At 42.2% G+C, this 15,471-nt stretch overlaps 1 protein-coding gene across 1 annotated transcript in view; it reads right to left on the bottom strand.

The window, feature by feature from the left end:
* LOC114032701 (teneurin-4) overlaps positions 1-15,471 on the bottom strand; it is a 412,175-nt gene that overhangs the window by 287,186 nt on the left and 109,518 nt on the right. The window contains exons 5-6 of the mRNA XM_027848083.1: positions 13,003-13,101; positions 10,510-10,745 (exon numbers count right to left, since the gene is read on the bottom strand). Coding sequence (XP_027703884.1) covers positions 10,510-10,745; positions 13,003-13,101 — 335 coding nt within the window. The remainder of the gene's footprint in view (positions 1-10,509; positions 10,746-13,002; positions 13,102-15,471) is intronic.

The raw sequence follows: 15,471 nt of genomic DNA, 5'->3' as shown, positions 1-15,471 counted from the left end.
TTTGGGGTTTTCTTGGCAGAGATACTGAAGAGGTTTGCCATTTCCTTCTCCAGTTCATTTTTCAGATGAGGAAACTGAGGCAAATAAGGTTAAGTGACTTGCTCAGGGTCATGCAGCTAGTAAGTGTCTGAGATCAGATTAGAACTCAGAAAGATGAGCCTTTCTGACTCCAGCAGTCTATCCACTGTACCACCTAACTGCCATTCACAAGACTAGTTCATGCCAAACTAACCTGATTTCCTTTTTAACAGGATTACCTACCTAGCAGATAAGGCGAATGCTGTGGGTATAATTTATCTAAATTGCAGCAAATCTTTTTATATTTTTGAAGAATATGAAGGGATATGGATTAAGCAATAATATAATGAGATGAATTCAGAACTGGACAGATGGCTAGACGTAAAGAATAAGTATTATTGGTTCAATGTCAACATGGCAAAGGGTCCCTAATGGAGTACCCTAGGAATACATGCCCGGACTCGTGCTATTTAACATTTTTAACAATGACTTAGACGGATTGCTCATCTATCTTACAGATGAAATGAATCTGGGGAGGCTGATACTGGATAATAGAGTTGGGATCTAAAAAGATACTGAAAGACACTGGGCTGGATCTAGTAAGACGAAATTCAACAGGGATTAATAGAAAGTCTTACACTTGAGTCCCAAAAATGATTTCTGCCAGTACAAGGTGGGAGAGACATGGTTATATGGCAGTTTTCCTGAAAAGGATCTGGGGTTTTTAGAGGGATTGCAAGCTCAATGGTAGTTAGAAGTTTGATACAGCTAATGTAATATCGGGCTCCACTAAGAGGGGCAGTTTCCAAGAATAGGAGGATGATGGTTCCCCTATATTTCATGCTCACCAAAACTCATCTAGTGTTCAGTTCTGGGCACCAGAGAGCACAAACTAACAGTGAAGGGCCTTGAATGAAGTGTGAAGAAGAAGGAAGAAGCAGCAGCTTCAACTGGAAGGTGCAAAGGGGCAGATTTAGGCTCAATATCAGGAAAGACTTTCCAACAATCAGGGCTGTCTGAAGGTGGAACAGGCCGCCTCAAAGGGTGGCAGGTTCTTCCTCCATGGAGGGCTTGCAAGCAGAGGCCGGGGGACCATTTGTTGGACACACTATAGTGGGCGTCCCTTCTCTGTAGGGTTAGGCTGGGCTAGCCGGCCACTGAGGTACCTTCTCACTCTCAAATTCTGTGACTCTGTAATCTCTGAGATGGGGCTGATAATACTTGTACTACTTATGTCACAAGACCAAAAAAAGTGGATATAAACTGGGGTTTTTCCCTCCACAAGACAAAATTTAACTACGAATTGTACTCTGGTATTTCACTGAATCTACTTTTCATTGGTGGAAACTGGCTGCAACCTGCTTTGAACCACCATACGTCACTTGGTTGAGCGAGTGTCATCAGAAGAGGGCATCACCTTCAAAAGGAAAATACTGACAGATGGCGCCAAAGTGTAGACACCATGGACCAGAAGATCTTTCTTTATATCCCACAAATATGATGGTACAAAGAGAGGTCATATGGCTTAGCAGCAAGATTGCTGAATCTGCAGTCAGAGACCCTGGGTCCAAGGCCTGTTTGTGCTACTAATTTACTGGGAACTTTGAGCAAGCAATTTATCCTTGCTAAATCATATTTTCCTCATTTGGAAAATGGGTCGGTTTTTTTGGGGGGGGGTGTAGGACATTGAATTAGATGACTGCTAAGGTCTCTGTTAGCTCTAAATCTTACAACTGCATGAACTCACATGTTTATGGTTCTTTAATAATTACAGCGAGCTTTCCTGACAACAAGCCTGTGAGGCAAGGTATATAAATACTTTATCCACGTTTTACTTTATGCGGAAACTGAAGTACCAAGTGATTCAATGACTCTCTAAGTTCACGTAGTTAATACTCACCAGAACCAAGATTCACACTCAGGTCTTCTGACTCTAAGTTCATTGCTTTTTCTGCTACAACAGGCAGTGGCATTGAGCTAGACAAGTGTGAATGAAGCCCATTGGGTAAACTGCAAAGCAGAAACCTCCTTGTCATTTCCTCCAGCTAAAGACGTCTTTCCTGCCCTATAATTGGATTTGGCAAATGGCTTTCATGATCCATCCACTTCAAGGGAATGCGCTACAAAAGGGCCCTTGACAGAGAATTTGTCCATAAATGATGAGTCTGTCACATTTCACTGAAACTTTATATTTACAAATGGTTTTATGATCATTTATAGGTTGACCTTCATCATAGAATGCTGAGGGAGACTGATGAAAAAGCACTGCCAGATCCATGATGAAACATGGGAAACCCCACGCCCAGAGAGAGAAGGTACCTTGGCCCTGATACACAAACCAAGAACAAGTGTAAATAAGGTTCTCACCTCTGGCCTTAGGCTGTGCCCCACAATATAAACAGCTAGAGAGCAGCAGTTCTTTTTACATAAATCATGTCAATCAAAACCTGCTAGTACATTGAGTCAATTATAAACAAATATCTATCTCACAATAGAATTCAGTCTTTTGAAAAGAGTTAATTATCCAATATGCTTGCACTCATGGTATTTGGAATCTCCTATTCCATAGTTCTAGAAATAGGGTCCCGAATGAGGGAGTTGAGAGTTCCACCGTCTACTACCCTGGTCAGATCACATCTGGAGTATTGTGTTCAGGTCTGGGCACCACGATGTGAAGAGGACGTTGACAAGATGAAGACTGGCCAGAGGAAGGATGAAGAACTCAAAATACTGTCACGTTAAGGATCAGCTTGAGAGTCAACCAAAGGGGAAAGCCAGACCCAATGGGCAGCAGTAGTAGGGAGGCAGATTGTGTCTTGACATAAGAAAAAAACTTGCTAACAGTCAGAGCCACACAAAGTAGAAAGAGCTGTCTGAGGAAGTAGAGACATTGCTGTTCCAGGTGGTCTTCAAGAAGAGCCATTCCTAGTATCTTACCTAGGACCTTCCACATAGCATGAGCTTAATACATGTTGGCTGAATTAAGCTTTTGACTTGAGCTTTCTAGTAATAATTAATAATAGCTAGTACTTATATACAGCATTGTAAGGTTTGCAAAGTACTTTATAACTTTACCCTCACAATGACCCTGACAGGTAGATGCTATTATTATTCCCATTTTACAACTGAGGAGACTGAGTCAGTTGCCCAGGGTCAGACAGCTTGTAAGTATAATCAAATCTTCCTGCTATCCTCTAGTAAGGATTCCTGTTAAAGTACAACTTGAATTAAGTAGTCATCAAACATTTGTTGAGCACCTCCTTGGGCCAGGGACTGTGTGGAGTGCTGGGGATACAAACAAAGGTAAAAAACAGTCCCTGCTCCCCAAGAAGCCCACAGCCTAATGTGGATGCCTCAGTGATGCCTAAGGTTTCTTTGAACCCTGTAAATTGTAATCCTGTAAACTAAGGATGATTAGCCTGGAGATGGAATACTTAGGAAAGCAATGGTCGCTGTCTTTAAATATGTACAGGGCTGCTATTTGGCAATCAATCCATTAGCATTCATTAAGGACCTACTCTATGCCAAGTATTTTGCTACGTGCTGGGGATACAGAGATAAAAAAAATCAAACAGTCCCTGACCTCAAGGAGTTTATAGTCTATCGAGGGACACAACATGGTATATATAAGTCAATTAAAAGACAGAGACAAGATAAAGAACGGACCTCAGATTTCGTGGTGGGGGAGGGGGGAATGGAAGGGAATAAGCATTTATATGGCACCTACTCAGTGCCAGGCACTATGCTAACTCCTTTACAAATATCATCTTATTTGATCCTCACAGCAATCCTGGGAGGAATATACTATTATTACCCCCATTTTACAGATAAGGAAACTGAGGCAAACACAGGTCACAAAGCCAGTAAAGGCCAGAAGTGGGATTTAATCCCAGGCTCTGAGGCCCCTATCCATTATATCATGTTTCCTCTCAAGTAAATACAAAATACATGCCAAGGCAATATGGGGTGACAAATGACAAACCCTAGGTAAGGAGCTGAGCGAGATGAACGAACATTTCTCATGACTGTCACAACTACACGTGTCACGATTAATGCCACGGCTGGCTAACGTCTGCCTCGGCTAAAGAGCACCTGAGCTACCTAATCTTGACTCCCTAACACCAGAAGACCAAGAAGCAAACCGCAAGGGTGTTTCAACCAGGAAAGATCTCCAATAGTCAGCCTCTTCTCAAGAAGGGCAATTAGGCTGAGTCATGTTCTCACTTGTAAATTAAACTATTACCACTTTAAGCATGTGTTCTCTCTCTCTCTCTCAAAGCAACTTGCAATCAGCAGCTGGGGAAGGTGCAAACCGTTTCCTACCAACAGAAGAGGAAATGGAGAGCCAGGGAGGAGACAGGACTTTTCCAACAATATAAAGCGTGTAAAAAGCAAAGTGAGAATGGAAGCTGGGTCCTCTGACTCAACATCCCCACCTGGCTACTAAGCCTATTCAAACCCACCGCTGAAGGTCATAGCTACTCCTTTGTCTGTTACATACGGGAAGTCTTCCCGACGTCGGTCTGCCCCCTGCACACTCTATCAAGTCACAGAACCACACTCATTTGGAGCTGGACGGACCCTCTTTAGGGATCACCTTGATCAAGCTCCTCATGTTACAGAGAAGGAAACTGAGGCCGGGCAAATTGAAGTGACTTGGACAAGAGTACTAGGCTGTCATAGAATTAACAAGTATTGGGGTTAGAGGGATTCCTACTACAGAGCATGTTAGAGATGGAAGAATCTTAGAACACAGAAAGGAGAATGGTGGCACTACTGAATGTAATAGAGGGAGACAGTCAGGTGATAAATACTCCTTAAACACCTGCTATGTCTAGATGACTCAGTGGAAAGAGTCTTGGGCTTGGAGTCAGGAAGACGGGAGTTCAAATCTGGCCTCAGACACTTAGTAGCAGTGTGACCCTGAGCAAGTCACTTAACCTGTTTGCGTTGGAGGCAGCTAGATGACTCAGTGGATAGATTGCTGAGCCTGGAGTCAGGAAGATCTGAGTTCAAATTCAGCATCAGACACTCATTAACTATATGACCCTGGGCAAGTCATTCAACCTTTGTTTGCCTCAATCCACTGGAGAAGGAAATAGCAAACCACTGCAGTAGCCGAGAAAACCCCACACAGCTAAGACCCACTGGGGCCTGGGGTGTGGCTTGAGTATGGAGTGTTTAGATGGGAGGAGACTAAACTGAGGCTGGAAAATTTGCTGTCACACAGACACAAGACCCTTGCGGAGGGTCTTAAATGCTAGCTTAAGTGGGAAAAATAGGCAGTGAGGAGCCCCTGAAAGCTACATGATCATGTCTATGCTAAAAGATTAACCTAGAAAGATGCATGAGAGGAGAGGGAGCCTGGGTGTAGAGAGAACCATTAGATCCAAACCAAAGTAATGAGAACTTATACTAGGGGGTTGGCAAAGAATATGTCGAAAGGAAGAAAGAGAGGGAAAGAGGGAGAGTTTGGAGAGGGAGAAAGGAAGGGAAAGAAGAAGGAAGAAAAGGCAGAAGGAAGGTAAGAAAAAGGATTTAATAAAGGAAGCAAGAAAACAGAAGGAAGGAAAGGGGGAAAGTAAAGAGAGAGGGAGGGAGAGAGCAACGAAGGGAGAGAGAAAGAGTGGGGTGGTGAGGAAGGAAGGAAGGAAGGAAGGGTGGCAAGAGAAAGATAAAACTATAAATAAAAATAAAAAAAAAAATAAAAAATTTGACAAATTCCAAATCTGAAAGGATGGTCCTTGGAAACAACTCTATTCAAGGAGAGGTCCCACAGAGGTCCTTCATGCTAACTTGGTACTGCAATCACATTACTCTGACGTACATTCGCTGCTCAGACCAGAATGGTGGTCATGTAGGACAGGGGAAAGAGTAACGTGCCAACGTTAAGGAGGCAAAGTTTTCAGTCCCTTGTCCTCTCACCACCTCCTTATGTGATCTTTCCCTTCCTTGGTCTCAGCTCCTTCCTCCACACCACAAAAAGGTTGAGCTGGTTACTCCTTTGGTCCCTCCTAACTCCAACTGGCTTAATCCATAATAATTTAAATTTACTGCAGATACATGGAAATCAATACCCACAGACATCTGTGGGTAACAGGAGATAATATTAATTTCTACTTCTCTTTTCTTTGATAGTGGTAGATGACAATTAAGACCTTCATGCCCACGCATAGGATGTTTAGATACAAAAGGTCAGTGGCTGCTCATTTCAGAAGAAACTTTCAAACTGTTAACTAAAAAAAAAAAAAAAAAAACTCCTAACACGATCATCCTGGAATTATGGTGCTATGGGCTAACGTCAAAATTGCCTAAAAAAAGTCAAAACATCAATTTCTTTTGATTTCTCTTTCTCCCTTCTCTGCTGGTTAGGTGATACAATTTTTATCTCTTACTTGACAAGATGTAGAAAATAATTACAAATGAAAAGGTTATTCATAATTTTTAAATGAGTTAATTAGTAAACCCAGTCTGACTTGCTCATTATAGTAATTAATAATTGATTATACTTGAAATTAAACACAATTTTTCACCAAAAATCTAATTAAAATCTGAGTTTTTGCCTACTGATTAGATCAGTTGGTCTTGTGGAGAGTCTTTGTTAAGTATGTTTGTCTGAAGCTGAACTGATTAATTTGATTTTTAATAATTGATGGTTCTTTCAGAAATGACTAATTACGGGCCATACTTATGACAGTTCAACTGGACAAGCCTTGCTCGCATCTCATCAGCTCTTGAAGACCCTTAGATCAAAATGTATAAACTTCTAGGTTAAAGAAGGAAGACAGCATGTCCTGCTCTAACCATAACATCACAGAATTTAGAGTGAGAAGGGATGTAAGGAAGGGACGTGTACCAACAGAAGAGGAAATGGAGAGCCAGGGAGGAGACAGGACTTTTCCAACAATGTAAAGCGTGTAAAAAGCAAAGTGAGAATGGAAGCTGGGTCCTCTGACTCAAGCTTTGGGATCAAGGAATCTCAAAGTTGGACTGGACCTTGGAGGCCGTCCAGCTAACCCATGCCTGAATAAGAAAGCTCTCAACAACATCCCCCAGAAGTAGTCATGGGGCTTTTCCCTGAAGCTTTCTAGTGAGAGGGGACCCCTACTTATTTTACACTGGGATAGTTCTAATTCTTGGGAAGTTTTTCCTTATATCAATATATGTGTGTATATATGTATATATAGTGTGTATATATATATGTGTGTATATGTGTGTGTGTACATATGTGTGTGTGTGTGTATATATGTGTGTGTGTGTATGTGTATATATATATATATATATATATATATATATATATATATATATAGTTTCTCTTCTCAAGGCTAAAAATACCTGATTCTTTCAGCTGACCTTTATATGGCACGTACTTGAGGCCTTACCCCACCCAAGGTGTCTTCCTCTGGACCACTAGGAGTGAGATGGTACAAGGAACAGAGTGCTAGCTGTTGAGTCAGGAAGACCTGAGTTCAAATCCAGCTTCAGACACTTACTAGTTCTGTGACCCTGGGCAAATCACTTAACTTCTGTCTACTTCAGTTTCCTCAACTGTAAAATGGGGATAACAATAGCCTCTATTGCCCAGGTTTATTGTGAGGATCAAATGAGATAACATTAAAGTGCTTTGCAAACCTTAACGCCCAATACAAATGCTAGTTATTATTACTCTCCAGTTATCAATCACTTACTTCAAATGGGGCACCCAGAACATAATACAATACTCCCAATATGGTATAAGCAGGGCAGAGTAGAGCAGGACTATCTCCTCCCTATCCCTGCCTGGAAATTATGCTTCTGTCAATGGAGCCTTGAGGGTATGGCCAGTCTTTTGTCTCTTTCTGTATCCCTAGTGCTTAGCACAGTGCCTTAGTATAGAGTCGGTGCTTAATAAATGTTTGCTGACACTGTTGTCTCTCCCAGTAGATTATGAGCTCCTGGAGGGATTGGTTTTTTTTTTTTTTTTGTCTTTTTTTGTGTCCCTAGAGGCATCTATCATATAGCAAGTGCTTAATAAATATTTACTGGCTAACCTCTCCCATGACTCCTCCAGGGTCCTTTCCCTTTCCTGGTCTTAATTCTGTCAGGCAGTCAATGATCCTCTTGGTTAGCCTGAAGCCTGACTGGCCTCACTCCCAGGGTAATTCTGTTGCAGCTTTCAGCATACCCCAGCCACGTGGCATTCACTAAGCTAATACATGCGCTCCCTGGTTATCCCTTTTTTTTTGCTTCCACAGAGAAAACTCCCTCGATAAATTCAGTTCTGCAGCCATCCTGCATCTTAGGGCCTTAGAGTCCACAGCAGTGAAAGCCTTGGTCACCTCTATGTCACAGAGCCAGCACCTGGACCAAGTTTCCTTACTCAGAAATCAGTTGTCCACCACAATTCCACGATGCATGTCATCTGGCATACTGCATTGTGGAACCAAAGGGAGCTAAAGTTGGCAGGATTCTTAGGGACCATCTACTTCAACTCCTCGCCAGAGCCGGGAATCCCCTCTATAGCATTCCCAATAAGTAAGCACTCAATTTTCTGAAATATCCTTTACACCACGGGCTCCGTGGTCCACCAAGGGGTTTGTGGATAGACAAACTTTGGGGGAGGGGGCCTGAGAACTTACAACTTGTAATACTTTGATAACTGTATTTCAAAGCCATGGTGTGGTCCTGTGTAATGAGATAACATGTAGAGCACTTTGCAAACCTAAAGCATTATGTAAATGCTAGCTATTATTATTAGGTATTTTATTTACTACATTTAAATATATTATTCTGAGAAGTCCATGTCAAAAAAGAAGCTAAGAACCCTTGCTTTGAGGGATTATAGTAGCAAAGATTTAGAATTAAAAGGGACTTCAGAAGTTCTCGAGTCCAAACCCCTTATCTGAAACTGAGGAAACTAAGGCTTAGAGAGGATGTCTTTTCCAGAGTCACACAGCTAGTAAGTATCTGTGGTAGGATTTTAATCGAGGTCTTCCTGACTTAAAATATAATGCCTTATCCTCTACCGAAGAGGGACTTGTCTTCTATTTTTTTGGGGGGGCTGAGGCAATCAGGGTTAAGTGACTTGCCCAGGGTCATACAGCTAGTAAGTATCAAGTGTCTGAGACTAGATTTGAACTCAGGTCCTCCTGACTCCAGGGCCGGTGCTCTATCCGCTGTGCCACCTAGCTGACCCAGGAGAGCGACTTGTTATCTCCAGAGACAGTCAATTCCTTTTTTGGACAATTCTACCCAATAGAAAGTTCTTCCTTATGCCCAACTGAAACATGGAAATTTGTCTTATTAATATTATGGAACTTATTCACACCTTGGATGGGTTAAGGGAAAACATCAGCATATGAAGAATTTCTGTAGCTGACTTTGGATTTTATTCACAGGCTGCTCTGGCAAGATATCAGAATCTACTTCAAACAATGTCTCCCTGGAATGCATCCTTTCCACTGGTGGGTGACCCTGGGTTCCTGAAGACTGTGCCAAGGGGACAGAAAACATAGAAAGTCCTACCATGCTTGGCAGTCTCAAGCACGTGGTAAGTGATTAACAAATGCTTTATCCATCTACCAAGTTAGGAAGGTTTCCAGGATAGGCTCCATCTTGGCTCCATGTCTGTTGTCTGAGAATCGGTTTTGCTACTTGCAGAGAAGTCTACCCAGAGAGTGTCCCCTGCCTAGTCATTTTTTTAGGGAAAACAACTCAATAAACCATGTCCTAAGGCAGACAGGAGTTATGGTCTGTGTTGGCAAAGTACCCACACTACCAATCAGCATCCACGCCTACAAAAATCACAGATTCTTTAAGCCAAAGTATCAGGACCTAAGCTGTACACGTGGATTTTCTGTGTTCACCAAGGATGTTGAAGGAGGGGATGTCTTCTTTAGGTAAGGGTTGGTTTAGATGCCCTCCGTGTTCCCTTCCAAGTCTCAGGTTCTTTGGTTCTATGATGCAGGATGAAACCTTCTTCCAGAACATCCAGAAACAGTGGGAGGACCCCCCACAATAAAAAAGAGACCACATGAAAAACATTTGGCATGGAGGTGATCATCGAACAGAATCCAGGCCTGGCAAGGGACTGGACCAGTGGATGACACATGCTGTGATGTGATGCTGTCTGTTCCCCAGTGCCCGAGTAGTCAATGCCAATCTAGGCTGGTGGTCCCAGTGACTGCTCCTTCCAGCCGGGCAGGCACTCAGTCACCACCGGATGAACAAAACGCAGTTAAATTTTCTTCTCTGCCACAACACCATTTCCATCGGAGTATTGTGCAATGACAGGAACTGTGATGTCTGCCATTATTTAATATTTTGAAGTTTGTGAGACCGATATCCCAGACAATCAGGGCCACCAGGCGGTCAGTGGTGTCTCGGTTATGGCCTCACGGGCTGTTTGAACAGTCAGGCTTCCTACAGGTGCGGTGAACCAAGTCAAAGAGAAACCACAGGAACACAGGAATGAAAAGAAGGTAAGGTCCAAAGTGGGTAAAACATACTTACCGACAAAATACGCCAACAGGACCACCAGTGTGACCGAGATGATGATAGCGCTGAGCGCAGCGCACTTCCAGTTACAGTACTTATAGGGTTTCTTAAGATTAAAGGCAGGCCTGGAAAACGTGCTCCGTGGGAGGGGCCTAGGGGGAGGAGAGTACACCGTGCTGGACGTCAGTGGGTATCCTGGAGACGTGGTACAAAAGAGGGGCGATGTACCTCCCGGCTTAAACAGGAAGTGCCTGTGGGAAGAAAGGACAAGGCTTGTTGGTCATTCATGAAAAAGACACCAGACCCGGTGAGTGGGTTTGTACTTAAGGGAGAAAGAAGGTGAGTAAGGTAAGAGTGAGACCCACTGGGGTTGGTTAAAAAAAACAAAAACAAGACAGACTGAGCCATGCAAAGAAAGTTAAACAATCAGTAGAACCAGAGAGACAACAGGAGAAGAGGTCAGTAAGGGTCACAATGTCACAAGTACAAGAGACTACCACAAACATTTCAACACCGAGAGGCATCTCCATGGGGAAGTGGATAAGACAGTGAGAGGCATCCCCAAGGATATACTGAGGGCTTTACCAACTGGACAGGGGCCGGGGCATAAAGAGCCCCAGATGTTTTGTGACCTTGGGACAAGATACTTCAGGGAACAAACTACTTGACAAAGGTCATTGTGGCACCATCTAAGGACATATTCTAAGCACGCTTGTCTTTTATCCCCACGTAAAACCAAGAGGCTAAAAGACAAAGCAATTGATCTCACCCTACTACTGTCCACTTTCTTGGTGCTTCTATATCACAAAAAAGAGTCACGTTTTTAAAATGGAAGCCTATTTACGTGATCCATGTAGCGCAGGAGATAAATATCTAAAATCACCACCAAGTCCAGCCACAGTGAAAAGTCACATGATGGCCAGAAATATGATGCTTAACATACCAGGTCTTTGGAATTCCTACTCAAAACATTCTCTGCACCAGGGTTTCTTAACCTGGGGTCTGTGAACTCATTTAAAAAAATATTTTGATAACTTTATTTCCATAAAATTGGCTTCCTTTGTAATTCTATGCATTTTAGGCATTTAAAAATTTGATTTTGAGAAGAGGTCCTCAGGTTGCATCAGACTGTCAAAGGGTTCCGTGAAACACAAAAATCTTATCCTTTCTGAGTCTGAGACTACAAAGTGATATTACACAAGAGTAGAAGTTGTTCAAGGTCGCTGTTAAAATGGAAAATATCATATTAGTCCAAATATAGGTCAGTTGACCCAGATATAATCTGAACCCCTAAGAAAGATCTTTAAAAAGAGAATATATGTATGTGTATAGACACAGAGTATACCAAAAGTTCTATCTCCAATGAAAAATCATTATACAAAATTGTCATATAAAATATGTATTTGATCTGATTTTTTTTTTGGTCTGGACCTGGGAGTTCATCAGTGTAAGGAATTCCCTATGCAGAAATTTCTCCACCGAAGCAGGTCAGCAACTTGTTTGTAATTCAGCTGCATGGGGCACCAAGTTAAGTGACTTGCCCATAACCACACAGCTTTTCAAACTCAGTCTTCCTGACTCCAAGGCTGGCTCTTGGTACACTATGCTAAGTTGCCTCCCCATATTTATTGTTAAAGGGTTAAGAAAAAAAAATCCAATTCTTTCAATGAAAATAAGAATATCTTGTTTATTTTATCACATGACAAAGATGGAAGGAATAGCAATGAAAAAAGGGATAAAATTAAGAATGCAATTGTAGACCACAATCAGGTTTGGTATAAGCCAGATAGGGGAGAAAGCGAGGCCTACCTTCAGATTAATATGATAGCTCATGCATAGCATGCCTTGTGGTTGTTTAGCACAGAATCCAATCTCAGAAACAATTTTTAACTTAAAGGTTAAATGGTCAATATGTCAAAACATGATGGTTATCATCCAAATGGGTTATTAGATCAAGCAAAGGCCTAGACTTAATGATCAGTATGACCAAGGTCACATGAGGACTTCCCTGTCCTATGTGAAATACGATGACCTCGAATGAATGCAAACTCAACATCTGTTAAAAAGCAAAGCTTGGAGCAACCCAAGTCCTCTGCTGAGGCAAGAAGCCCAAATCCTCACTGAACTGCACTTGTGGGTTATAGCATCTTCACCCTCCTCTTAATGAAATGGTTTTCAAAAGGGCAATGAAAGCCAATGAGATGCCATGAATTAGCATATTAATGAGGCAGGCATTAATACACGCAGGATGCTGTGTTCCTTTAAGAGACTCTCCAAGCTGCATAGGGGCAGACCTGGGACCAGGACCAAACTTCCCAGACTCCTAATTCAGGACCCCTTTCTGTTGAAATTACAGTTGCCCCAAAGGATTTATAAACTCTTGGTCTCCTAAAACTGCCTAAGGGTTGGTATGGCCAATGGTATCACCCTTAAGAATGCACTGAGACCATTGAAGGCTTTCATGCAGGGAAGGAAAGCAAAGAGGAAGGGCGCAGGAGTGTCACATACCCATCATTGTAAGCACCATCATGGCGGGAGGAGGTGAGAATGTCCATCTCAATGAGGTTGTCCTGCAAAGTCTCTAGGAATGTCTGCTTCGCTATGTTTCTACATACATATGGAAACATGAATGAAGCCAGTGAGTCATGCATCTATGAAGTGTGGTTTCAAACAAACAGAAAACAAAACAAAACAAAAACCAAGTGGCTAAAGTGTAGCTGCAGCTGGGCATGGACTTAGAATGAGGGCTTTGTGCAAATGCTCATATGTATAGGCTGCTGCTATACATATACATACATACATACACATTGTGATACTTCAATGATCTAGGATTTCATCAAGGCCAGGGCGGTTACTCCCTCCATTGATGTAGATCACAGCCCCTCCACACCTTAGTAGAAAGTTTCATTAAATGGTAGCGGCCAAAAAATTTATCTCCTGGTGACCAACCTTTTGGTGATGGGTCTTACCAAAACCACTGAAGCAGGTCTTCAGATAGGAGTCTTCAGACTCATAGTCCCAAGTCAGTCCAGTCCAAAGCTTGAAATCTTTCTAGCTTTGGAATGATTATACACACTGAGGAGTAGCATGACATGGACAAAAGAGCTTTGGATTCAGAGTCAGAAGACCTGGGTTCTAATCCTGACTTTAACTCTTCATAGTGACATGATGTTGCTCCATCTCTCGACCTCTCTAGCCCTGCGTTTCTTCATTCAATAACACAGGAGATCCACCTCACAATCTTCAATTAAACCATGATAAACAATCTTCAATCACTGGCCAGAATGACCACTTTGGGGGAATGCTATAGAGAGTTATTCTGTTCAGGCACAGGTTGGAGGAGACAGCCTTTGAGGAACCCTTTGACTTTTAAGTTCCTGTGCTTGAAATCAGGTCTTACGAGTTTCAATTCATTGATCTTTATATGACACCACACCATCTATCAATGGAGAAACCAAGCAGGCAGCCAACAAAACTTCACTTTTGTCCTATCGGCCTGCCATCTGACCCTGTGGACACCATCCTTTGCCTTTCACAAAACCACAGAATCACAGAATAAAGAGCATAGCTGGAAGGGGCCTGAGAACTCATCTACCCATGAGGAATCTAAGGTTCACAGAAATAAAGTGAGCTGCCCAAGGCCATCTAGTTAATCCAGTGGGACTTCCACAACATTGTTCTCTAAGATTGACCACTGCCCCCTGCACACCCCAAGTGTCTCTTGAACCAAGACTTATTTCAAAGCCTTAACTCGCAGGGTTTTATGAGTCTGGGGCTGCCACTTTACACCCAATCAGGAGAGTGATTCAGATTCATCACTCTGTAGTCAAAGAAAGCCAAGTATGTAGACTGAGCCAAGGCACCCCAAGGATTGTACATGATTTATCTTTGCATGCTGCAAACTTACACTATGGTGTCAAGTGATAATGATAAGAAGAAAAATAGTCAGCATTTATATAATGTTTGAAGGTTTGCAAAGTGCTTTATATTTATGGATATTCTTTTATTTGATCCCCACAACAACCTTGAAAGGTAGGTACTACTATTACTCCAATTTTACAGATTAGAAAACTGAGGCAGGGAGAAGTTAAGTGACTTGCGTAGTATTGCACAGGTATTTAATAGAAGAAGAATTTGAACTCAGGTCTTCTGACTCCAAATCCTGCGGTGCTTCCAGGATATTTCACTGTTTCATGGTTGAAGATTTGAGTGAATTTTAAAAGGTGTAGTAGAATGTATGGTAAATCCATAAATCTCATCATTTTGAAAAATGAGCATAAATTTGAGTGGATTATGATTCCATGAATTTCAGGAGCAGGCTATCAAAGTTATTGAAATTGTAAGCCCCTGGTGAGCAAGGCCCTTGATCTCAGTTACAAAGGTGCTTCCTCTTACTAGCGGTGTGACTCTGGGCAAGTCACTTAGACCAGGGGGGAAAAAAAAACATTTGTGGAGGCAGCTAGGTGGCACAGTGGATAGAGCACTGGCCCTGGAAGCAGGAGGAGCTGAGTTCAAATATGACCTCAGACACATAACACTCACTAGCTGTGTGACTCTAGGCAAGTCACTTAATCCAGATTGCCTCACCAAAAACAAACAAACAAAAAACAAGACTGCTACAAGACACAGCACAGTGTATTTCAAAGCCCAGGATGTCATATCAGAGGGCCAATTTTCAAGTTCCAGCTATGTTGCTAAATGTTTTGTCAAGCTTGAGGCAAAATACTTTAAATTCTCCAATCCTCAGTATCCTCACTCATCTGTAAAATGGGCATAATAATTCTTGACTATCTACTTCATAGGACCACGGTCAAAGAACTGCTTATTTCATGAACCCTGAAATGGCATAGAAACATGAGCTATTATTATTATCATTACAATATCAACACATTTCCCCATCCTTGAAATTATAGCAGTAATGACAGTACGTACACACACACACACACACACACACACACACACACACACACACACACA

Source organism: Vombatus ursinus, unplaced genomic scaffold, assembly GCF_900497805.2.
Source record: "Vombatus ursinus unplaced genomic scaffold, bare-nosed wombat genome assembly UNPS02005659.1, whole genome shotgun sequence".
Lineage (NCBI taxonomy): Eukaryota > Metazoa > Chordata > Mammalia > Diprotodontia > Vombatidae > Vombatus > Vombatus ursinus.
The sequence above is the reverse complement of the archived record's forward strand: the minus strand, read 5'-3'. Positions and strand labels throughout refer to the sequence as shown.